Source organism: Salminus brasiliensis, chromosome 2 (genome assembly GCF_030463535.1).
Source record: "Salminus brasiliensis chromosome 2, fSalBra1.hap2, whole genome shotgun sequence".
Taxonomy (NCBI): Eukaryota; Metazoa; Chordata; class Actinopteri; order Characiformes; family Bryconidae; genus Salminus; species Salminus brasiliensis.
In genome coordinates, this window is record NC_132879.1 from 2564216 (window position 1) to 2591715 (window position 27500).

The 27500-nt window shown below is 43.4% G+C and overlaps 1 protein-coding gene across 1 annotated transcript in view; it reads left to right on the top strand.

Moving 5' to 3' along the window:
- Positions 1 to 15313, top strand: part of magi2a (membrane associated guanylate kinase, WW and PDZ domain containing 2a) — a 110037-nt gene extending 94724 nt beyond the window's left edge. The window contains 2 exon segments of the mRNA XM_072674068.1: positions 216 to 354; positions 10893 to 15313. Coding sequence (XP_072530169.1) covers positions 216 to 354; positions 10893 to 11599 — 846 coding nt within the window. The 3' untranslated portion in view covers positions 11600 to 15313.
- The last annotated feature ends 12187 nt before the right edge of the window (positions 15314 to 27500 follow it).

Sequence of the window (27500 nt, forward strand, 5' to 3'; positions counted from 1 at the left end):
TCCTTATGTAAATGAAGTATTGAATGGTGTGGTATTGAAACGTTCTCCGCGCTGCTGTGCTGGGACGTATCGAGCTGTTGATGGAGTGTGCAGCTCTAGTGTTCCTGTACCTCCAGTTGTTTCCCTTTCCACACGACTGCATCGCAGTATTGTTCCCTAACTGCTGTGTTTCCCCCTGTGTGTGTGTGTGTGTGTGTGTGTGTGTGTGTGTGTAGGTTGGTGATCAGATCATTGAGATAAATGGAGAGACTACACGGGAGATGACCCATGCTCGGGCCATCGAGCTCATCAAATCTGGCGGCCGCAGAGTTCGTCTGCTGCTGAAGAGAGGAACAGGGCAGGTCCCTGAGTATGGTGGGTTTACAGTCACAGACACAAGCACATTACACACACACACACACACACACACACACAGATCATATTATTAATGCATATAGATTCTTACATACATGATACATATGGGTCATATTATTATTATTATTATTATTATTATTATTATTATATAGATACTTACATATATATGATATATATGGGTCATATTATTATTACATATAGATACTTACACATATAATACATATGGGTCATATTATTATTATTATTATTATTATATAGATACTTACATATATATGATATATATGGGTCATATTATTATTATATATAGATACTTACACATATGATACATATGGGTCATATTATTATTATTTTTTTTTTTTATTATTATATAGATACTTACATATATATGATATATATGGGTCATATTATTATTATATATAGATACTTACACATATGATACATATGGGTCATATTATTATTATTATTTTTTTTTTATTATATAGATACTTACATATATGATATATATGGGTCATATTATTATATATAGATACTTACACACATGATACATATGGGTCATATTATTATTATTACACATAGATACTTACATATATATGATACATATGGGTCATATTATTATTATTATTATTATTACATAGATACTTACACACATGATACATATGGGTCATATTATTATTATTATTATTATTATATAGATACTTACATATATATGATACATGGGGGTCATATTATTATTATTATTATTATATAGATACTTACATATATATGATACATATGGGTCATATTATTATTATTATTATTATTATATAGATACTTACATATATATGATACATGGGGGTCATATTATTAATATTATTATATATAGATACTTACACACATGATACATATGGGTCATATTATTATTATTACACATAGCTACTTACATATACATATAATTAAGATGGGGCATATTATTATTACATATAGCAGCCCCAAACCCCAAGTTCAGAGACTGAAAGCGTTCACTTCACTTTGCTGTGAGTCTCAAAACCCCTGAAACACTTTACCAGCAGTAATCACACCTAAATTCTCTCCATCGTCTTCACTGCAGACACAGCTCTCTCTCATAACACGTCTTATCTAAGCATGCTCTTAATTAACAGTGGTCTAATAGAGTTAGTCTGTTATTCAGTTTCTTCTTGAGTAGAGAACTGTAGACTCTCCACTTTCTCCCTGTGTCTCAAATCGAGGGCTTCTGTATTACAGCACTGCTGAATCAAGTGCACTAGTACCTGAACCATGTCCCAGAACTGCTGGACAATTAGAAGTGTATCTCTCAGTGTCCGAACAGCACTGTGGGAAGTTAGCTATCTGAACGGACTGAAGTAGGGCCTGCTAGGGTTAGCTTTTAGCTTTTAGGGTTAGGGTTAGGGTTAGGGTTAGGGTTAGGGTGAGGGTTAGGGTTAGGGTTAGGGTTAGGTTAGGGTTAGGGTTAGGGTTAGGTTAGGGTTAGGGTTAGGTTAGGGTTAGGGTAGGGTTAGGGTTAGGGTTAGGTTAGGGTTAGGGTAGGGTTAGGTTAGGGTTAGGGTTAGGGTTAGGTTAGGGTTAGGGTAGGGGTAGGGGTAGGGTTAGGTTAGGGTTAGGTTAGGGTTAGGGTTAGGGTAGGGGTAGGGTTAGGTTAGGGGTAGGGGTAGGGGTAGGGGTAGGGTTAGGTTAGGGTTAGGGTAGGGTTAGGGTAGGGTTAGGGGTAGGGTTAGGTTAGGGTTAGGTTTAGGTTAGGGTTAGGTTAGGTTAGGGTTAGGTTAGGTTAGGTTTAGGGTTAGGTTAGGTTAGGTTAGGGTAGGGTTAGGTTAGGGTTAGGGTTAGGTTAGGGTTAGGGTAGGGGTAGGGTTAGGTTAGGGTTAGGGTAGGGGTAGGGTTAGGGTAGGGGTAGGGGTAGGGTTAGGGTTAGGTTTAGGGTTAGGTTAGGGTTAGGTTAGGTTAGGTTAGGGTTAGGGTTAGGTTAGGGTTAGGTTAGGTTGGGTTAGGGTAGGGTTAGGTCATCCCTTCTCAGAGCGGTGCTTCACCCATTTGGCTAGTGTTAGATTGTAGCCTCTGTTTAGCTTTGCTTCCATGGTCTGCTGAAGTAGTGGGTGTGTTTAGCCCTAAAAGGCCTCATTACACTATTTACCACCCTGTTATTCTTCCTCAGAATGAAACAGCAATGTAATTAGCTAGCTGATCAGATTGTAGTAGGGTCTACTAGGGTTAGCTTTTATCTTAGCACCCGCTCGCTGCACTGGCCCCACCTGGCTTTCTACAGCAGAGCTTCTAGAGCGCTAGCATTAGCTTTTAGCCTTTTAAGCTTCGCTTCCATATTCTCCTGAACTAGGTGTTGCATTTAGCCTTAAAAGGCTTTAAGTGTATGTAGATAGTGATATGTGAGCAGTGTTGCCAACTTAGTGACTGCGTCGCTATATCTAGCGACTTTTCAGACTTACCGACAAATCTAGCGACAAATCTAGCGACTTTTTCTGGTGTTATTGGAGGCTTTTGGAGACTGAGGTGAACACACATGTTCTTCAGTTACTGCCCTTAGCAGTGGGGGCTGCCGGGACCCCCATCCCACAACACTCACAGTGCTTGGTCTTACAGTCCGAGCAGACCCACACTGCTCCACGTCCACACTGCAAATGAACTACGCGTGCCCAAATCCGCTGCTGACCCCGCCCCCTATTTACAGAGCGGTCCAAAGCCCGCATAAAGGAGGAGGGTTGAGCCTAGAGTAGCAGCACCACCCCATTGAACATTTAATTTAGATTAAATTTGATATGCTAACATTTTTTATGCAAAGAGAATTATTAAATTGTTAAATTACATTAAATTAAATTATTATAGCGACTTCTAGGACAGCCAATAGCTACTTTCCTTAGTGAGGAGTTGGCAACACTGTGTGTGAGTCAAGACTGTGATGTAACAGTTTTGGGGTTTTGGAATCAGCGCGCTTAACCTTTTATGAATCGTCTTGCTTTCGGGAAATCCAGCCAAATTGTAGAATGTTGAGGCTCGGGCAGTAGGCAGTGTTGACCCCTGGTTATAGATAACATTAGCTTGACTGCTAATCTAGGCATAACTGAACGTGAGCTAGCTAAATCTAGGGTCCTATCTGACACCTCGCCAACAGTCTAGTTCACGCCTTCCGTCTGCTTGTGAATATATCTACACCGATGGCCGTGGTGGTCTCAAAATGATGGGTGTTCAGGTCCGTATTGTGTTCAGGTGTTCAGGTAGCGTATTGCTGTGTATCTTGGCAGTGGAAAACACAGCAGGAGCTCCACTGACTGAAAACAGTCTAGACAGACGTTCGTCAACAGTCAGACGCTCGTTGCTATCTTGGCAGTGAATTGTCAACACAGGCGCGTGCAGCCCGACGCTCATATAGCAACCCGCCAAGGTCAGTCAGACCGCCCCCGGCTCTTAAAGGAATGGCGAGTGACACGCTGATTGGTTTATTACTGCACGCTACGGCCAAAAAAACACACCCATGATTAATCAAGAGACTTAGTGCATGACTTTTGAGCGTTTCGAGCCGAGCAAGACGTACTTTTCCCGTCGTTACCATAGCAAAGACACACCGATACGCCCCCTAAATCAAGCTGCACGGTGCACCGTTGACAGCCCCCCTAAAAATAGGCCTCATACTGTTCAGTTTGAAGAACAGCTGTGTGATTTTTTCCTCATTTGAGTCTTTTAAAACATTTTTCCGGTCAACCCAGCAGATTAAATAGTGCACAGTGTACGACTGTAGTGCGCAGCGCCCGAATTGAGACACAGGGCCTCTCTAAGTCTAATCAAATCTCTCTCTCACACAGAATAACATTTGTACTTCAGGCTGTTGTTCTAACCCTAATGATTGGTCTAGGTTGTTACTTCCCCTTTTATAGGAATGGTACCTTCCAGCCTCTCCATGTGCATGAAAAGTGACAAGCATGGCTCCCCCTATTTCTTCCTAATGGGCCAGTCTAAAGATACGGTTTGTAACAGAGTGCATGCCTTCTAACACAAACACTTCTAATACTGCCGCTGAGTGCTGTGGGGTGGAGTGTGTGTTGGGTTCCTTGGTTGCTTGTGTTTGGAGTGTTTTCGTCAACTTACTGCATCTGTATTTAATCAGTGTTTTTGTTGTGTTATATAATATAATACACAATATTTAGTCTTATCTGAACTGGAGTAGTTATTAATATTCACCCTAATGAGAGACTGTAGCTCCGCCTCCTCAGTGTATATCACAATACCTACATTTAGAGCGTTATTAATATTCACCCTAATGAGAGACTGTAGCTCCTCCTCCTCAGTGTATATCACAATACCTACATTTAGAGCGTTATTAATATTCACCCTAATGAGAGACTGTAGCTCCTCCTCCTCAGTGTATATCACAATACCTACATTTAGAGCGTTATTAATATTCACCCTAATGAGAGACTGTAGCTCCTCCTCCTCAGTGTATATCACAATACCTACATTTAGAGCGTTATTAATATTCACCCTAATGAGAGACTGTAGCTCCGCCTCCTCAGTGTATATCACAATATCTACATTTAGAGCGTTATTAATATTCACCCTAATGAGAGACTGTAGCTCCTCCTCCTCAGTGTATATCACAATACCTACATTTAGAGCGTTATTAATATTCACCCTAATGAGAGACTGTAGCTCCGCCTCCTCAGTGTATATCACAATACCTACATTTAGAGCGTTATTAATATTCACCCTAATGAGAGACTGTAGCTCCTCCTCCTCAGTGTATATCACAGTACCTACATTTAGAGCGTTATTAATATTCACACTAATGAGACACTGTAGCTCCGCCTCCTCAGTGTATATCACAATACCTACATTTAGAGCGTCATTAATATTCACCCTAATGAGAGACTGTAGCTCCTCCTCCTCAGTGTATATCACAATATCTACATTTAAAGCGTTATTAATATTCACCCTAATGAGAGGCTGTAGCTCCTCCTCCTCAGTGTATATCACAATACCTACATTTAGAGCGTTATTAATATTCACCCTAATGAGAGACTGTAGCTCCGCCTCCTCAGTGTATATCACAATACCTACATTTAGAGCGTTATTAATATTCACCCTAATGAGAGGCTGTAGCTCCGCCTCCTCAGTGTATATCACAATACCTACATTTAGAGCGTTATTAATTATTATTCACCCTAATGAGAGACTGTAGCTCCTCCTCCTCAGTGTATATCACAATACCTACATTTAGAGCGTTATTAATTATTATTCACCCTAATGAGAGACTGTAGCTCCTCCTCCTCAGTGTATATCACAATACCTACATTTAGAGCGTCATTAATATTCACCAGAATGAGAGACTGTAGCTCCTCCTCCTCAGTGTATATCACAATACCTACATTTAGAGCGTTATTAATATTCACCCTAATGAGAGACTGTAGCTCCGCCTCCTAAGTGTATATCACAATACCTACATTTAGGGCGTCATTAATATTCACCAGAATGAGAGACTGTAGCTCCTCCTCCTCAGTGTATATCACAATACCTACATTTAGAGCGTTATTAATATTCACCCTAATGAGAGACTGTAGCTCCGCCTCTTCCTCAGTGTATATCACAATACCTACATTTACAGCGTTATTAATATTCACCCTAATGAGAGACTGTAGCTCCGCCTCCTCCTCAGTGTATATCATAATACCTACATTTAGAGCGTTATTAATATTCACCCTAATGAGAGACTGTAGCTCCGCCTGCTCAGTGTATATCACAATACCTACATTTAGAGCGTTATTAATATTCACCCTAATGAGAGACTGTAGCTCCGCCTCCTCCTCAGTGTATATCATAATACCTACATTTAGAGCGTTATTAATATCCACCCTAATGAGAGACTGTAGCTCCTCCTCCTCCTCAGTGTATATCATAATATCTACATTTAGAGCGTTATTAATATTCACCCTAATGAGAGACTGTAGCTCCGCCTCCTCCTCAGTGTATATCATAATACCTACATTTAGAGCGTTATTAATATCCACCCTAATGAGAGACTGTAGCTCCTCCTCCTCCTCAGTGTATATCATAATACCTACATTTAGAGCGTTATTAATATCCACCCTAATGAGAGACTGTAGCTCCTCCTCCTCCTCAGTGTATATCACAATACCTACATTTACAGCGTTATTAATATTCACCCTAATGAGAGACTGTAGCTCCGCCTCCTCAGTGTATATCACAATACCTACATTTACAGCGTTATTAATATTCACCCTAATGAGAGACTGTAGCTCCGCCTCCTCCTCAGTGTATATCATAATACCTACATTTAGAGCGTTATTAATATTCACCCTAATGAGAGATTGTAGCTCCGCCTCCTCAGTGTATATCACAATACCTACATTTAGAGCATTATTAATATTCACCCTAATGAGAGACTGTAGCTCCGCCTCCTCCTCAGTGTATATCATAATACCTACATTTAGAGCGTTATTAATATTCACCCTAATGAGAGACTGTAGCTCCGCCTCCTCAGTGTATATCACAATACCTACATTTAGAGCATTATTAATATTCACCCTAATGAGAGACTGTAGCTCCGCCTCCTCAGTGTATATCACAATACCTACATTTAGAGCGTTATTAATATTCACCCTAATGAGAGACTGTAGCTCCGCCTCCTCAGTGTATATCACAATACCTACATTTAGAGCGTTATTAATATTCACCCTAATGAGAGACTGTAGCTCCGCCTCCTCAGTGTATATCACAATACCTACATTTAGAGCGTTATTAATTATTATTCACCCTAATGAGAGACTGTAGCTCCTCCTCCTCAGTGTATATCACAATACCTACATTTAGAGCGTCATTAATATTCACCAGAATGAGAGACTGTAGCTCCTCCTCCTCAGTGTATATCACAATACCTACATTTAGAGCGTTATTAATATTCACCCTAATGAGAGACTGTAGCTCCGCCTCCTCAGTGTATATCACAATACCTACATTTAGAGCGTCATTAATATTCACCAGAATGAGAGACTGTAGCTCCTCCTCCTCAGTGTATATCACAATACCTACATTTACAGCGTTATTAATATTCACCCTAATGAGAGACTGTAGCTCCGCCTCCTCCTCAGTGTATATCATAATACCTACATTTAGAGCGTTATTAATATTCACCCTAATGAGAGACTGTAGCTCCGCCTGCTCAGTGTATATCACAATACCTACATTTAGAGCGTTATTAATATTCACCCTAATGAGAGACTGTAGCTCCGCCTCCTCCTCAGTGTATATCATAATACCTACATTTAGAGCGTTATTAATATCCACCCTAATGAGAGACTGTAGCTCCTCCTCCTCCTCAGTGTATATCATAATATCTACATTTAGAGCGTTATTAATATTCACCCTAATGAGAGACTGTAGCTCCGCCTCCTCCTCAGTGTATATCATAATACCTACATTTAGAGCGTTATTAATATCCACCCTAATGAGAGACTGTAGCTCCTCCTCCTCCTCAGTGTATATCATAATACCTACATTTAGAGCGTTATTAATATCCACCCTAATGAGAGACTGTAGCTCCTCCTCCTCCTCAGTGTATATCACAATACCTACATTTACAGCGTTATTAATATTCACCCTAATGAGAGACTGTAGCTCCTCCTCCTCCTCAGTGTATATCATAATATCTACATTTAGAGCGTTATTAATATTCACCCTAATGAGAGACTGTAGCTCCGCCTCCTCCTCAGTGTATATCATAATACCTACATTTAGAGCGTTATTAATATCCACCCTAATGAGAGACTGTAGCTCCTCCTCCTCCTCAGTGTATATCATAATACCTACATTTAGAGCGTTATTAATATCCACCCTAATGAGAGACTGTAGCTCCGCCTCCTCCTCAGTGTATATCACAATACCTACATTTACAGCGTTATTAATATTCACCCTAATGAGAGACTGTAGCTCCGCCTCCTCCTCAGTGTATATCATAATACCTACATTTAGAGCGTTATTAATATTCACCCTAATGAGAGATTGTAGCTCCGCCTCCTCAGTGTATATCACAATACCTACATTTAGAGCATTATTAATATTCACCCTAATGAGAGACTGTAGCTCCGCCTCCTCCTCAGTGTATATCATAATACCTACATTTAGAGCGTTATTAATATTCACCCTAATGAGAGACTGTAGCTCCGCCTCCTCAGTGTATATCACAATACCTACATTTAGAGCATTATTAATATTCACCCTAATGAGAGACTGTAGCTCCGCCTCCTCAGTGTATATCACAATACCTACATTTAGAGCGTTATTAATATTCACCCTAATGAGAGACTGTAGCTCCGCCTCCTCAGTGTATATCACAATACCTACATTTAGAGCGTTATTAATATTCACCCTAATGAGAGACTGTAGCTCCGCCTCCTCAGTGTATATCACAATACCTACATTTAGAGCATTATTAATATTCACCCTAATGAGAGACTGTAGCTCCTCCTCCTCAGTGTATATCACAATATCTACATTTAGAGCGTTATTAATATTCACCCTAATGAGAGACTGTAGCTCCTCCTCCTCCTCAGTGTATATCACAATACCTACATTTAGAGCGTTATTAATATTCACCCTAATGAGAGACTGTAGCTCCTCCTCCTCCTCAGTGTATATCACAATACCTACATTTAGAGCGTTATTAATATTCACCCTAATGAGAGACTGTAGCTCCGCCTCCTCAGTGTATATCACAATATCTACATTTACAGCGTTATTAATATTCACCCTAATGAGAGGCTGTAGCTCCTCCTCCTCAGTGTATATCACAATACCTACATTTAGAGCGTTATTAATATTCACCCTAATGAGAGACTGTAGCTCCTCCTCCTCAGTGTATATGACAATATCTACATTTAGAGCGTTATTAATATTCACCCTAATGAGAGACTGTAGCTCCTCCTCCTCAGTGTATATCACAATACCTACATTTAGAGCATTATTAATATTCACCCTAATGAGAGACTGTAGCTCCTCCTCCTCAGTGTATATCACAATACCTACATTTAGAGCGTTATTAATATTCACCCTAATGAGAGACTGTAGCTCCTCCTCCTCAGTGTATATCACAGGGTGTGTAACACTGTTGCTGAGTTAGTGCTGCAGGCTGTGTGTGTGTGTGTGTTTGTGTGTGTGTTTGTGTGTGTGTGTGTGTGTGTGTGTGTGTGTGTGTGTTTAAAGCCCATTATGATCCAGGTTTCTCTCTGTCTGAGGCACTGTGCTTCTTCTGCCCCGGAGGGAGTGGGCAGAAAAATACACCCCCCCCACACACACACACTCACACCTTCCCATACTCACTGCAGTCAGTCACTCACAATTTGATTCAGACTCACAACTCGCCCTTAACTGACTTACGACTCGCCTTTAACTGACTCATGACTCAACTTGACTCTCCCTTAACAGTCTTCAGGACTTTCCCCTATCTGATTCACGAGTTGACCTGGACTCTTTCTCAACTCTGACTCGCCCCTAACTGACTCACAACTCGACTTGACTCTTACTTAACAAACTCTTAACTGACTCATAGCTAGATCCTGCCTTAAGTTACCTGAGAACTGACTTGACCTTAGCTGCCTTGAGGCTTGACATGCCCTTAACTAACTTGCAACTCAACTCACTCTTATTTGACTTGTAGCTTGACTCACCCTTAACTGACTCACAACTCAGACTGCCCATGACTGACTCGAGTCCTGACTTGCCCCTTAACTGACTCGCAACTAGAGTCTGCCTTAACTGACTCCAGAATTTACTCACCCTTAATTCACTTGCAAATTAACTCACCCTTAACTGACTTGCAACTTGACTTGCCCTTACTGACTCACGACTCAGTTTGCCCTTAACTGACGCACAGCTAGATTCTGCCTTAAGTGACCTGAGAACTGACTCACCTTTAGCTGCCTTGAGGCTTGACATGCCCTTAACTAACTTGCAACTCGACTTAACTCGCCCTTAATTGACTTGCAACTTGACTCACCCTTAAGTGGAGTCTGCCCTAACTAACTCCAGAATTGACTCGCCCTTAACTGACTTGACGTGTCCTAAATTGACTCACGGCTCAGCTTGCCCGTAACTGACTTGTGTCTTGACTCATGCTTATCTGACTCATGACTCAGGTCTCATCTTAACTGACTCAATTGACTTGCAACTTGAGCCTGCCCTAACTGACTCAAGAATTTACTCTCTCTTAACTGACTTGTGACTCAACTCACCCTTAACTGACTCACGTATTAGCTTGCCCATTACCGATTCGGGTCTTGACCCACCCTTAACTTACTCGAGACTTGACATGCCCTTAACTGACTCACAGATCCCTGACTCGAGTCAGGTGTAAAAGTATACACAAAAAAATATAATAAAATATAATATTTTGTTATTATAATTATAATATAGTTGTTCTTTTGGTTGCTTGTATATATAAAATCTTATCCCGTCTCCTAGCTTTGCGCTGTCACTCACTTTGTTGCCGTGTTTCTCTTCTCCAGCAGATAGCTCCGCCCCCTGGGATGCTCGGCCTACAGCCTCCCCAAGCCTGTCGGAAGTAGTAGCCCCGCCCCCGGACAGCTTAAACAACCAATCGCATTCATCTCACGCGAACCCACCATTAGATCCACCTCACATTTCGCCCACGGAAACTGCAGCAGCCCCTGAAAGCTGTCTGGAGGGTGTCCGAGGCCAAGGCTCGGAGCCCCACAGCGCCAGGAGGCGGTCGGGTCAGGCCGGGGGGCGAAACAGACCCAGAGAGGGGGGCAGCAGGAGCGGTCGCCACAGCAACGGAGGCAAAGGACATCAGGGGCATCAGCAGCAGCGCTCGGATGACGACGCAGGGGCGCCCCGGGATGCCAAGGCAGCCAAAAGCAGCCGGGCGCGATCCAAGGAGTGGTCCGGTAGCAGCCAGTCAAGAAAACGGGACGTGCCCAAGTCCCCGAAACCTCCGAGAGTGGACACTGGAGTTAACGGAAGCAACAGCGGCAGCCTGGATGGCAAATCGCAGCTAAAAGAGCCAGAAAGGGGTGCAGGAGAGACCCAGTCCTGCCGGATCTCCAAGACAACCAACTCCACCACCAGCATCAGCAGCAGCAGCAGCATGGCGGGCAGGAAGGCGACAGTGTCTCCTGGACCCTGGAAAATTCCTGGTTCTGACAAACTCCCCAGCAGCCTGCGTTCGGCCACCTCCACCATCAGTAGATAACACCCCTCACCTTAGGGCCTGGGCGATAAATCGATATTGATAATTATCTATGTTGATACATTATGTTGACGATACACATGGGATGTCCTGAGAAAAGTATTGGGACACCCCCATCTAGAGCATTAAATACAGGTGTTACAGAGATGCCTATGGGTTTAGAATGGGAGGTCATACAAGCTCCTGTAGGTGTACTGTGAAGGTGTCCCAATACTTTCGTCCATATTGTGTATAGAGCTCCTTCTACTAGTCCGGCACCTTTGATTTACACCGATCAGCCATAACATTAAAACCACCTGCCTTGTAATGTGTACCAGACGGCTTTGAGTGAGGCATGGACTCCACAACACGCCTGAAGGTGTCCTGCTGTGGTATCTGGCACCAAGTCCTGTAAGTTGTGAGGTTTGTGGGACCTCCATGAGCACCAATGAGAGCCTTGGGTCGCACGTAGACCAGTTGTCCTTCATTCCTTGGAGGACTTCTGAGTGGCACTGACCACTGGATACCAGAAACACCCCACAAGATCTGATTCCTGATGTTCTGGAGATGTTCTGACCCAGTCATTGTCTAGAACCTCACAGCTCGGTCAGATTTCCCCCCCCCCCCCATTTCTCCTGCTTCAGCACCTCCATCACCTTCAAGACCTGACTGTCCACTCGCTGCCTAATAATGTAGCTCCACCCCTTAGACAGATCATCAGTGTTGTTGACCTCACCTGGTCTTAATGTTATGGCTGATTGGTGTATGTAAAAAAAGAGCAGTTTTCTAACCTCAAAATACACTTTATTGGGTGGGAAATAAAAATGCTAACGGCTAATGCTAGCATAACAAACCACACTTCCGCTCTGTTCAGTGTTAAAGCCCCAAAAACAGGCAGAATCAGCCTCCCAGGTTCAAAATCTGACTCTGACAGAAGACATGAGGAACACTTCCACGATAATCATCAATATTGACCGATCTGATCCAATCCGATCTGGTCATTATCGCCCAGCCCTACCGCCCAGCAACTCCACCCACCCCCCCCCACCCCCCAGATCAGGGCCCGGCGACCGTCAGGCTCCGTTCCATTGAGCTTCTTTCTTGCCCTCCTAGGCCTGGCTGACCTCTGTCCACCTGCTTGCTTTGGCTAGAATGGATTTCCCGAACCGGTCACGGCCTGGATTCCTTTTTCTCGCCCTCCTGCACCACTCACGAAGGATTTCTCTGCGCATTCACTGACCGAAGAGCATTGTTTTTGGTTTTTTTAAGTTATATTTTCTTTCTAAATTATTATTTTGAAGAGACGTGACACCCACCACCTTAAAAAACTGGAAGTATCCTCTCAGAAAAGGACCCACGGCAGGATGTGTGCTTGTGTACGTGTAGCGTGCGGCCGGCCTTCTATGCGTCCGGCGGAGGAGAAGCACCAAAACGAAACTCTTTACATGCATTAAAGGACCAGTTTGACTTTCGGCCACTTGCTTGCTCGTGGCCACGGCGAGTTTTATACAATGGAATCTATTTTATGAAAAAAAAGAGAGAAAATAATAAGCAGACTGATTATGCCTGATATATAGCTTTTTTGAGTATCTGAAGAGAGAGAGAGAGAGAGAGAGCGAGAGAGATTGAGAGAGAATGCAAGCGAGTATAGAAGGGATGAAGAGTATGTTAGAGTACTGGAAGACGCTCGACGACTGAACTCTGCCTTAAATAAAAGAAGGAAAGCTGACCTGCAGATCTCTCTAATAAAGATCCATGTAACGATCCTAGATATAGCTATATTATATGACTATAGGTACAGTACGAGACACAAGTGTAAATACGGTCATTGTCACGGTATCCACACACAGCCGCTAAAGAGCGCTAGAGACCCGAACCCGTTCAGTACTCCTCCGCTAAAGGCCTGGGATCGGTCAGTGTTGTAGGGGGCAGTCGGGCGAGGCTTTCTGAGGGTTAAGAGTGGGCAGAGTGCCTTATCCAGAGGGGTTCTTTACGATCTTCATGAACACAGTGAGGATCTTTACGTAGACCAGAGAAGAACAGAGGTTGCTAATAAACTGTGGAGTGGTCTCCCAAATGTGGATTAGGCCTAAAACCGGGCTAAATCACAATACCAGTAACTGACCCATCCATAACCAGCCCATGAATGCGTCCTTTGGTAGCTAACTGCTGTGAGATTGGACACGTTTTATGGAGCGTTAGCGAAAATCAAATGCTAATGGTCATGCTAATGGTCATGCTAATGGAAAATTGCAGCACAAATTCAGCTTTTCTTGCATCTTTATATCGCAAGTTTAACGTTTTATTAGTTTTTAATATGTATTTTGTCAAGTGAAGGATTTGAGCTAATCTTAGCCTAGTGGCTAATTCATTAAGATTTTATTAGCTGCAACATCACAGCTTATTTCAGTAGCATAGCATTTCAAACCTGAATTGGACACATTTTATGGAGTGTAGCCAAAATCCCATGCTAATGGTCATGCTAATGGTAATGCTAATGGAAAATTGCAGCACAAATTCAGCTTTTCTTGTATCTTTATATCGCAAGTTTAACGTTTTATTTGTTTTTAATTATATTTATTTTGTCAAGTCAAGGCTTTAAGCTAAGGTTAGCCTAGTGTGGCCTAGTGGCTAATTCATCAAGGTTTAATTAGCTTCAACATCATAGCCCATTAGCTCAGTAGCATAGCATTTCAAACCTGAATTGGACACGTTTTATGGAGCGTTAGCCAAACTCCAATGCTAACGGTCATGCTAATGGTAATGCTAATGGCAAATTGCAGCACAAATTCAGCTTTTCTCACATCTTTATATCACAAGTTTAGAGTTTAATTCGTTTTAAATTATATTTATTTGGTCAAGTCAAGGATCTGAGCTAATGTGGCCTAGTGTGGCCTAGTGGTTAATTCATCAAGGTTTAATTAGCTGCAACATCAAAGCCCATTTTAGTAGCACTGCTCAATAATTCAGGTGTATTTCATTAAAATTAATTTAATCAAGGTCCAGTTAGAAAACATTTCCTCAAGCCAAAGTCCGGAACTTCATAATGTCTAACTTCAGTGCCATACCCTGTTTAGTAGCCTAGTAGTTCTATCAACATTTTATGTAGATAGGGCTGCCACCCGTCCCGTAAAATTTGGATCTTAAATACTGCGTCCCGTATTTCCATAAATGTCCAGTCCAGGCGTGAGGGGGGAAGAGGCACTTCCATGGCTGGACAGCGTCAGTGGAGGTGTTTAGGAGTTTTTAAAGTGGAATGATCAATAATAAATGATCATTAATTTAATATTCAGTAGTATTAGCCAATAGAAATATGATATATGGTCATTTAAAGAACAAATCATACTAATGGATTAATAGCGCATAAATAAATACATTAGTTAAGAGAAAACATTTATTATTTAATATATAAACATTTCCTAGGTGGTCAAGGCTCCTCTGGTGAAAGGTGGCAACCCTATATAACAGTTCACTTGCAAGTCAGTGTATTTCAGCAGTATTTTCACACTGAACTGGATGAACTATAAATAATAAATACTCCAAGTAAGTTTTTTGTTCTTGATTTAAATCAAATTTCAACATAAAACAGTGAATATTTAATCATATTTAATATTTAACATGTGATTGGTCTGAGAGTTACCTAGGCTACTAAACCTGGCCAGAGATGATACACCAGTCAAAATAAATAGAATAGAATAAATACTTGATGGCGATGGTCAAAAGCCTGATCTGCACCGAGAGCCCTTCCAGCTTCAAGTACGGCTCGGCTCGACCCGCTATCCTTTAAGATCCACGGAAGACGAGCGTCCAGAATTTTTACTGTCCTGCACCGAAGTGGTGGAACGAACTTCCCCTGGGTGTCCGAACAGCAGAGTCCAACACTCACTGTCTTCAAACCCGGACTGAAGACCCTCCTCCTCTGAGAGGACTTGGGCGAATAGTAGAGTACTATGGTCTCCATATTGACTTGTGTTTAGTAGAGTCTAAGATTAGAGGATCTTTAAATTTGTAGTTTATCAGACTAGCCAAGGTTCTTCTTCAGTAAACACTGAAGCTCTTTTGTAAGTCGCTCTGGAGAAGAGCATCTGCTAAATGCCCTAAATGTAAATAAATAGAATAAATTCAATATTTTTCAATAGTTTTCAATTGGTTAAAGGTCCAGGTCCAGCAAGGACCACCTGTTAGTGAACTATTGGTGATGCAGCATTTACATTTACAGCATTTAGCAGAGCTCTTCTCCAGAGCGACTTACAAAAGTGCTTCAGCTAGTTTAAATAGACTAAAATTCAAAGATCCTCTAATCTTAGACTCTACTAAACACAAGTCAGTATGGAGACCATAGTACTCTACTCTTCACCCAAGTCCTCTCAGAAGAGGAGGGTCTTCAGTCTGGGTTTGAGGACAGCGAGCGTTGGACACCCAGGGGAAGCTCGTTCCACCACTTCGGTGCAGGACAGTAAAAATTCTGGACGCTCGTCTTCCGTGGATCTTAAAGGATGGCGGGTCGAGCCGAGCCGTACTTGAAGCTGGAAGGGCTCTTGGTGCAGATCAGCTTTTGACCATCGCCATCAAGTACGGAGGGTCTGGCTGGTCCAGTCTTGGCTTTGTAGACCAGAGTCAGGGTCTGAATCTGATGACCTGGGCCGCAGCTACAGGAAGCTACAGTGAAGAGAGAACACTTCTTGTACTTTAAATATTGAGCTTTGTAAACTGTAAATGATTTATAGAACCACCTTTGTAACCAATACCAAACCGATATTGATATCAGATCTCTTTACAAACTTCTACTCTTTAAAATGAGCTGTTTGTAACTCACGTCACCAAAGCTGCACATCTAAAAGTAGGCTGTGATGCTCGAGCTCTTCAAACAGGATAGATCGGACCTTCAACATCCCATTATACACCCCATAGTCTTCAGCACTGACGTCCCACTGAACTCACTGCCCACTATGCTAACGCTAGCTCGATTACATTGCGGAGAACTACCCTCAAGACCAGCTTTTCTGGATGGTCTAAGCTGGTGTTTGATGGTCAAGGTGGTTAAATAGCTGGAAACACACCACGTGTTTGGAAACCATGGTTAGCATGCTTAGCATTTGACAAGCATAGTGTGTTTCATTTAACTTTGATGGACCACTGTTAGCGGGAGAACTTAATTTTCATTTGGAAGTATGAAGGAACCTCTTAAGGGGCTTTAAGGAACCTTCAATAATGTTAGATCTTATGGACGGAAGAGCTAAGCGCCTCTGCAAACAGCAAAATTCCCCAATAAATTCCCCAAGTTCCCCATCGCTGGATCCAAATACAGCAGCCTGAAGATCCTCTAGGAATCTAATATTCCAGTAGGTTCTTCGAGGAACCTCACTTCATTCTGAGGAATCTCGCCCAAGAGCATAGACTAGCATTCGAGTTCTCGGAGGAGCTGCGGTGTACTTGATCTACACCAGCCGGCCATACTGACGGACTAGCCAGGCTAGGCTAGTCATGCTGGTCAACCAGTTTGATCATACATTGGGTCAACAGGTCGGCTTGTTCATTTTGGTTAACTAGCTTGGTTTAGCTTGGCCATGCTGGTAGACCAGCTAAATTTAAACGCAAATTTGCCACTATGCTAGCGTTAGCAATCTGCACTTGATTGTGGTCCTAACAGAGTGGCTTGATCTGTCCTAACAGTTAGCATGCACCATAAATGGCACTGGAAATGAACATTTCCATATTTGTTTTTAGCAATTTTAGCTAACATTCTGTAAAGCTAGTCCAAGCTAGCACGTGTTGAAACCTTCGAAGCAACCTGGGCAGGCTTGATGATGGGTTGGTCATCTCCATTGCAGGTTATGCTTACTCCAGGTCTGGGAGACTGACCATATGTTCACTGCATGCCGTTTCCATTCCATTAGCATCCTGACGAGTGCAGCTATACAGGCCGAGAAGGCTTGACTGTAGCTCTGTGCACTCGGCACCGCAGTGAATTTACTGGATTCATACGTGTACGTTATTTTTACATGAACAAAATATGGCGAATATGATTATTACCAAACTTACTATTGCTATTATTATTATTAATGCAGTATATTTTGTTCATGTTTCAATAATCTACACAATCCATCCAATCAGTTCAAAGCATTTTCAGTGTAATTCTCTTTAACAAAAAAAAAACCTGTTTTATATTCCTCTAACTGGATGCTGATTGGTCTCCAGCCTCAGAAAGGGTGGGATTTGTGTAATTCCACATTTAGATAGATATAGATATCATTATATAATTTGAAAAGAATATTTTCATACACAGAAAAAAAAAAAAACACTAAAAAAGTGGCTTCTACGAGAGTGTATATATTTATCAGAGATTTCTTTAGCAGGAGGCAGGAGAGGCTGTGTGGGTGTTCAGCACTTTTTTACTCATTTAGTAAACACTGAATGGTAGCTTATGAACATATATGTCATTATGTGGAAATTAGGACACCCCAAACCTTTGTGTCGGACATTAACAAATGTATTTAAGCATATTCGATGGGGCTCCGAGTGGCTCGGAGGTCTTATGCGCTGCTGCGATGGGGTGGGGGGTCGTGAGTTCGAATGCAGAGCCAATGCCGCTTTGCCATCGGCAGCCGGAGTCAGAGAGAGCACAGTTGGCCGTGCTTGGGTAGGTGGCGCTCTCGCCCCTCATCACTCTTAAAGCGATGCTGGCCGGCACAGAGCTGGGCACCCGGCGCTTTTCTTCCGAGCGTCAGTTTGAAAAGAGGCAGTGTCTGGCTTTGCAGGTATTGGAGGAGACGTGGAGGGAGCGTTGCTAGGGGAGCTAGGAGAGCTACGAATGGTACGATCTTCATTTGAACAATATTAAAAGATGGAGGAAATACAACTGAAGAAATGTCTTGCTGTCACCAGGGTAAGACTCAAGGGTCCGGAGATCGTCTAGACGAAAAACCAGGAGTCTTGAGTCTTACCCTGACTTGTCTGGGACGTCCTGATCTGGCTGATCATGTTGTTGTAAATGATTTAGTGGCTGATTTCTAACAGTTCTAAGATCTTCTTAACCTCCTTATGGGAACTCCATACAAAACACATGGGACACCATAGCAACCCCTTAGGAACCACTAAGAAACACCATAGGAAACACTGCAAATACAATAGCAACCACATTGCAACACTATAGCACCAGTCTAGCTAACACTTAGCAACACTACTGCAACCTAGAAACAGCAAAGCAGCAGCCTGCTGAAATACCATAGTAGCCACCTTGCAACACTATGGCAGCCAATCTGAAATGCCGTAGGAAACCCGGAAATACCATAGCAACCACACTGCAACACTAAAGCACCTATCTAGCAACACCACTGCAACCACCTATGATACCACAGCAACCACTTAGCAGCCACTAAACAACTGCATAGCAACCACCTAACAACACCACTGCATCAACAACGTGGAAAATCATAGCAACCACTTAGAAACCACTAAACAACTCCATAGCAACCTCTTAGAAGCCACTAAACAACTCCATAGCAACCCCTTATAAGCCACTAAACAACTCAATAGCAACCCCTTAGCAACCACTAAGAAACACCATAGCAAACACTGCAAATACAATAGCAACCACATTGCAACACTATAGCACCAGTCTAGCTAACACTTAGCAACACCACTGCAACCACCTGTGGCACCATAGCAACCACCTAGAAACAGCATAGCAGCAACCTGCTGAAATACCGTATTAGCCACCTTGCAACACTATAGCAACCAGTCAGAAATGCCATAGGAATCCCGAAAATACCATAGCAACCACACTGCAACACTATAGCACCTATCTAGCAACATCACTGCAACCACCTGTGATACCAGAGCAACCACCTAGCAACACCACTGCATCAACAACATGGAAAATCATAGCAACCACTTAGAAACCATTAAACAACTCCATAGCAACCACTTAGAAACCACTAAACAACTCCATAGCAACCACCTAGCAACAACTTGCAGCAACAATCTGGCTGATCATGTTGCTATAAATGATTGAGCGGATGGTGGAACAGGGGCTGATTTCTAACAGTTCTGAGATCTTCTTAACCTCCTTCCCAGACTCGTCTGCATCTCCACCCTTCTTTCTGAAGGCCTCAGAGAGCTCTCTGGATCTGGCCATGGTGATCTTCTCCACCCCTCACTTCAACCATCAATCAAGAGCAGAGCAGACTAAACGTCTGAGGTTTAAATAAGACTCCAGACTCCTCCAGAATGATCCTCTCCAACCATGTTCTGATCATCTGCAGCTGATGTTCTGCAGCTGCTTCTGATTCTAGGAGTAATAAATGTTGGGGGAACTTTATATTAAATGACATTTCTATTAATTCTATTTCATAATTGATGATTAAAGACGTTTCTTCAGGTGTGTGAGTTTAGTTAGATCACCTCCGTCTCTCAGTGCTGATCACATGAAGATCAGATCTCCAGATGTTTGAATATGTTGTATAAAAAATACAAAGGTTTTCATGGGGTGTCCTCATTTTATATATATATGCAGTAATGGAAAATACTGTTGGTCAAGGACGCTCGACTCTGTACCTGTGAAGGAACTTCATCTGTAATGTTCACCTTTAAGATTCCTTTTTTAAAGACTGTAAGATACAATTCTGATATGATTCATTGATGACTAAATTCCACGGTTTTCCATGTGTGATGTACTCTGTAACCAGCAGGTAGGTGCAATGTCAGCTTTACTCCATACTGTGCAAAAATATCACCAAATATGGATGGCCCGTGAGCAGTCACGACAGTGAAAGCTATGTAGCAGATTGTGTCACATTAAAAGATGACTTTTATGCATTGAAATGACAGTTCTACTGCATCTCCCAGCGCTCCGTCACTACACTACATGTCCAAAAGTGTCTGGACTACTCGTCCAATTAGCAAATTCAGCTCTTCACTAGACTGGGCAAAGGTTTCAGGCACCTGTTTGGATGAAGAAGCTGCTTATCTGGGCAAGAGGTGTTGATTTCCTCAGTAAAACATCTCCAAAGTTCTCCTCATGGAGTCTAGTATTATTTAGAGTTCTCCTCAGATCAACACCTGGTTTGATGGTAAATCAGGTGAGCTGCTCCTGCTGCTGCTGCTGCTGCTGCTGCTGCTGATGATGATGATAGAGGTGAACACATCCTCCACGCTGTGCTGGCTGGACTGGGGAGGGGGGCGTCCAGGAGAAACCTGGAGGAACCGAGCTCTGTTCTTCAGACTAGCTCACCGACAAGATCTCACTACTTTCTTTCTTCAGAATGAGAAGCTCTTGTTTCTCCTTTTTACTGGATTTATCTTCACTTGCTTTATCTGATCTGATGAGATCTGGAGCTTCTACAGTAAAATCTCTCTCTGCTGAGAGCCATTTAGGGGCCTAAAACCTCTGTCCAGTGCTGTGTATTGGTATAATCTCCATAGTAAAGCAATGAGCAATGAAATAGGATGCTCTGGAGTAGCCTAAGGTCACTGTGCCCACTGCTGAGCGTGGGCTAGAAGGGTATAAAGCCCCCCAGCTGGGGTGATGGAGCTCCATCCAGTACTTTTGGGCTCAGCACCTGAACTCACTGATGCTCTCTTGGTTGCTAAATGTAGTCAAGAAGCCTTCCCAGAAGAGTAGAGGCCTGTTTTTTCCAGGGCACACACTGGAGAAGCAGGTGTCCAAAAACTTTTGGACATGTAGTGTGCATCCACACTCACGTCTATGCATGTGTTGATTATTTAAGGTGGTTCTCCGATGCCTCCATGGACGCATTGTGGCGTTGGGGTGGCAAATGCCCAGATGCAGTTTTACAGGCTCCCTGTTATTTTCCCCCAGTACAAACCTGGCAATAAACCATATGGGAACTCCATACAAAGCACCTGGGACACCATAGCAACCCATTAGCAACCACTAAGAAACACCATAGGAAACACTGCAAATACATTGCAACCACATTGCAATGCTAAAGCACCAGTCTAGCTAACACTTAGCAACACCACTGCAACCATAGCAACCACCTAGAAACAGCATAGCAGCAACCTGCTGAAATACCATAGTAGCCACCTTGCAACACTATAGCACCTATCTAGCAACACCACTGCATCCACCTGTGATACCACAGCAACCACTTAGCAGCCACTAAACAACTCCATAGCAACCACCTAGCAACACCACTGCATCAACAACGTGGAAAATTATATCAACCACTTAGAAACCATTAAACAACTCCATAGCAACCACCTAGCAACACCACTGCAGCAACACTATAGCGTCTACCTGAAATACCATGTCACCCTGTGCGACACTATAGCACTGATTTACCATCCACTTATCAACTCCACCTGAAAAACTTTAGCAACACCATAGCAACCACACAGCAACAGCACTGCAATCACCTGGGACACCATAGCAGCCACATTGCAACACTATAGCAACAACTTAGAATTGCCACTTAAAACACACTGGAAATACCGGAAATATCGCCTGGAATACAATAGCAATCACTTTGCAACACCATAGCAACCACTAAGCAACTCCATAGCAACCACCTAGCAACACCATTGCTGAAACAACTTGCAGCAACTATACACTATAGCACCGATTTACCATTCACTTATCAACTCAACCTGAAATACTTTAGCAACCACCCTAGAACCGATCTAGCAACACCATAGCAACCACCGGGGACACTAAAGCAACCACATAGCAACAGCATTGCAATCACCCGGGACACCTTAGCAACCACTTAGAATCGCTACTTAGAACACACTGGAAATACCACCGTAAATATCACCTGGAATACCATAGCAACCACCTAGCAACACCATTGCATCATTGCAGCCTGGAAAACCTTAAGGTTACCCCTTAGTGTGAACATTGTCACCACAGTGACCATTAGCAACAGCTTAGCTGTTAAATCCTAGAAGTGGGAACCTCCTAAGCCCCTGGAAATCTTCTTTCCCCGCGTCCCAGTAAATATTCCCGAGCCTAGCTCTGCATTTCCCGATATCTACAGAGTCCGATATCTTCCGCACCGCACCACCACCCTGGACTAGGGCTAAAACCGGCCCATTTCACAGCCGGATTTGCATTTCAATGAAGCGATGGCAGCGTTTGAGGTTCACGGTTTGTCACTTGCATGACGCAGGGTACAGTTGTCCACTCTACGGCACCTTTAACACGCGGCTTCTCGCAGCACATAATGGGTCCTGCCTCTTTAAGCTCCTTTAAGGCGACCCAGAAGTGCGTACGTATGTGTGTTCCTTCTCTATCATCTCCCACCAGGTCCTCCATGGCCTGCTTCTCTGCGGGAGGAGGGGGGGGGGGAGCAGTGATTAATTTGACCCTCTCTTTCTAATTGTAAATGAGGACAGGGAGAGCCGACAGTGATCTAGTAATTACAAGATAGCGCGGGTCATTTCACCGATAAAGAAAAAAAGTAATTGAACAATTGGAACGTGTTCCTGCCTTCGGAGCAGTTAAACCCGGCTTGATAAATTTCCTCATATAAAAAAGTACAGAGAGAGCGACTCTGGGTATGAGATCTGAGTCATTTTAGGGCCTAGAGAACTAGTTTGGTGTAAAATGAGGGAATTCCAGGCCGCATTTAGCCTTCAAGCTAGCTGCAGCTAATGATGTTAGCCATGCTGACCTGCCGTAGCCCCTGTTTCTAGACAACAGTGAGTCAGGGCTAATGTACAATATGCGTCCAAATATTTGTGGACACCCCTATCTGTGATCAACATTCCAAACTTTCAGCTCGCACAGATGTGCAAATGCACACACACAGCTTGTCCAGTCCCTGTGGAGAGGGTCATCATGAACCTATTGGCACCATGCTGCTGCCTAATGCCAGGGGTGGGCTAGAGGGGAATAACCCCCCTCAGGACTGAGCTGTGCCAGCGGTGTTGGCTGGAGCTCCAGCAGCACTCTGGAGAAGTCAGTGCTCCACTGCTCCACAGCCCAGTCCGGCATACCAGTGTCTCAGACACAACATATACTGGTTTACGCTGGTCTGGTGCTCGTATGGGACTGGTGAACCATCATCCCAGTGTCCAAAACACAACTCATGCTGGTGTATACTGGTCTGGTGTTGGTTGACCAGCATACCAGTGTCTCAAGCACAACATATACTGGTTTATGCTATGGTATGGTACTGGTGGAACATCATCCCAGTGTCCAAACACAACTCATGCTAGTTTCTGCTGGTCTGGTACCGGTGTAGTTAGTTCAAATCATAAGATATACTGGTTTATGCTGGTCTGGTGCTGGTGTGGTGCTGGTGGACCATCATCCCAGTGTCCAAAACATAACATATACTGGTTTATGCTGGTCTGGTACTGGTGTAATGATGGTTGACCAGCATACCAGTGTCTCAAACACAACACATGCTGGTTTGTGTTGGTCTGGTATTGGTGTGGTGGTGGCTGACCAGCATGCTAGTCTTGAAAACATAACATACTGGTTTATGTTGGTCTGGGGCTGGTATGGTGCTGGTGGACCATCATCCCAACGTCCAAAACATAACATATACTGGTTTGTGTTGGTCTGGTGCTGGTATAGGACTGGTAGACCATCATTCCAGTGTCCAAAACATAACATATACTGGTTTGTGTTGGTCTGGTGCTGGTATAGGACTGGTGGACCATCATTCCAGTGTTCCAAACCCAACATTTGCTGGTTTATACTGGTCTGGTACTGGTGTGGTGATGGTTGAACAGCATACCAGTGTCTTAAACACAACATATACTGGTTTATGCCTGTTTGGTGCTGATGTGGTGCTGGAGGACCATCATACCAGTGTCTAAAACATAACATATACTGGTTTATGCTGGTCTGGTGCAGATGTAGTGGTGGTTGACCAGCATACCAGTGTCTCAAACACAACATATACTGGTTTATGCTGGTCTGGTGCAGATGTAGTGGTGGTTGACCAGCATACCAGTGTCTAAAACATAACATATACTGGTTTATGCTGGTCTGGTGCAGATGTAGTGGTGGTTGACCAGCATACCAGTGTCCAAAACACAACATATACTGGTTTATGCCGGTCTGGTGCAGATGTAGTGGTGGTTGACCAGCATACCAGTGTCCAAAACACAACATATACTGGTTTGTGCTGGTCTGGTGCAGATGTAGTGGTGGTTGACCAGCATACCAGTGTCTAAAACATAACATATACTGGTTTATGCTGGTCTGGTGCAGATGTAGTGGTGGTTGACCAGCATACCAGTGTCTCAAACACAACATATACTGGTTTATGCTGGTCTGGTGCAGATGTAGTGGTGGTTGACCAGCATACCAGTGTCTAAAACATAACATATACTGGTTTATGCTGGTCTGGTGCAGATGTAGTGGTGGTTGACCAGCATACCAGTGTCCAAAACACAACATATACTGGTTTGTGCTGGTTTGGTGCAGATGTAGTGGTGGTTGACCAGCATACCAGTGTCTAAAACATAACATATACTGGTTTATGCTGGTCTGGTGCAGATGTAGTGGTGGTTGACCAGCATACCAGTGTCTCAAACACAACATATACTGGTTTATGCTGGTCTGGTGCAGATGTAGTGGTGGTTGACCAGCATACCAGTGTCCAAAACACAGCATATACTGGTTTATGCTGGTCTGGTGCAGATGTAGTGGTGGTTGACCAGCATACCAGTGTCCAAAACACAACATATACTGATTTGTGCTGGTCTGGTGCAGATGTAGTGGTGGTTGACCAGCATACCAGTGTCCAAAACACAACATATACTGGTTTATGCTGGTCTGGTGCAGATGTAGTGGTGGTTGACCAGCATACCAGTGTCCAAAACACAACATATACTGGTTTGTGCTGGTCTGGTGCTGACGTTGTGCTGGTGTGGTACTGGTGGACCATCATGCCAGACTCGAAAACATAACATATACTGGTTTGTGTTGGTCTGGTGCTCGTATGGGACTGGTGGACCATCATTCCAGTGTTCAAAACACAACTCATGCTGGTGTATACTGGTGTGGTGATGGTTGACCAGCATACCAGTGTCTCAAACACAACAAATGTTGGTGTATGCTCATATGAAGCTGGTGTAGCACTAGTGGACCATCATCATCCCAGTGTTCCAAACCCAACATTCGCTGGTTTATACTGGTTAGCCAGACTGAGGCTAGCCTAACTGATCAAATCTGCTCCTTGTTCTTTTCTGTCTGAACGTAGAAAGCCTTTCAGATGCCTCCTTAATGTAAAATATCGAGATACTGTACGATCATGTGTCACATTAAGAGCTGAGGTGACATACTAAAGATGCTAACGTGTACGCCAGGCTAATGCAGCTAACAGTCACTCGTTAACTACATTAGCCTTGTAGCTCTAATGCAGAACCAAAGAAGCTAGAACCTGGCTAACTCTGACTCTCTTCTTGGCTAAGGCCTAAAACCCACCCAGTGAGCACATCACACAGCATGCTAATGCATTAGCATTAGCATTAGCATTAGCCCCAGTAGTGTTTTCTCCAGTTTCTGAAACAACTAGAAACCGACGTTTAGCTTCAATCTCAATTTTAGTGAAATACTTGAAGCTAAGCTAGCTAGCACAGGTCATGGTGGGCGTTTACAGTTAGCATACAGCTCTGCATCTCATGGGCGTCACCTAGCTAGCTACCGTTCTTCACAGGCTTTTCCGATCGAACTAAAAAAACGTAGTATGTAGTTTAACGGTACGAAACGACGGGGATCTGAGGGGGGAAAGGAGGAACGATGAGTCTGACTGGGCTCTAAATCACTGTGTAGTGTTCTGTTAGCAACTGTTCAACCTGTAAATCTCCATGTATACTATGAATAGTCACAAACGACTGTAAGCGAGCAACTATTTTTTATGAAATGCAACTCTATGGATATAATAACTTTTACAGATCAACTTGTTTATTGTACGATACTCTGAAATACTGTCAAATAAACCCTTGACATGGTGTAAAATACCCTCAGTGTCTTGTATTCTTTCAGTTCACACAGATACCGACTTGCTAATGTGTGACCGCGTCTTTCTGTAGTAATCTAAAGCATCACGAATTAGGCTGGGATAAATATTTACACCAATCAGCCGTAACATTAAAACCACTGCCAGCTGAAGCGAAGAACACCAGTGGCTCCTGTTACGGGGTGGATATATTAGGCAGCGAGTGAACAGTCAGTTGTGCTAGAATGCCCTATTCACTATGTAGTGCACTACTTAGGGGTTCAGTCGTTTTGTACTGGTGTCTGAAAAGTTTCATTGCACGATATCAATCCCACAATGCACCGCAATGAATGGTTTTAAAATTAGGGCTGTGTCCAAAACGGATGGCAGCTGCCTTGATGCCTTGCTGCCCATGCTGTCTCATAAGTCAAGATGAACGTACCCTTGAGACACGTTGCCAGAATACGACGACTACTGTGTACGACTACTGGCTAACTAATTACAGTCGCTAACCCTAGAGGATCATGGGATACGTAAGGCAGCGAAGGATACATCCATGGTGCCTTCACAAATCAGCAAGATTAAGGGTACCTTAGCAGTAGGCCGCATTTACTACGTTTAAGACACAGCCAGTGTACCCTTCTGAACATGGAATACCCATAATTCATTGCAGTGTTTGATGTGAAGATTCACACACAGCCTGACATTCGACACTGGTCCCTGTAATAGTGCTCTATCTAGTGATCTGGATGCAAGGGATAGTGAATAGGGCACGATTTGGGACACAGCGCTTGACGAGGACCAAACTGATGTGATGTTCCAGACAATGACCGGGTCAGAACATCTCCAGAACATCATGGGCTGTTCCTGGTGTGCAGCGGTCAGTACCTACCAATACTTCTCCAAGCAAGGACTACCAGTGAACCCAAGGGTGGCCAGGGCTCTCACTGATGCTCATGGAGGCCCCACCTCACAACCTACAGGCCTTTAGGGACCTGCTGCTA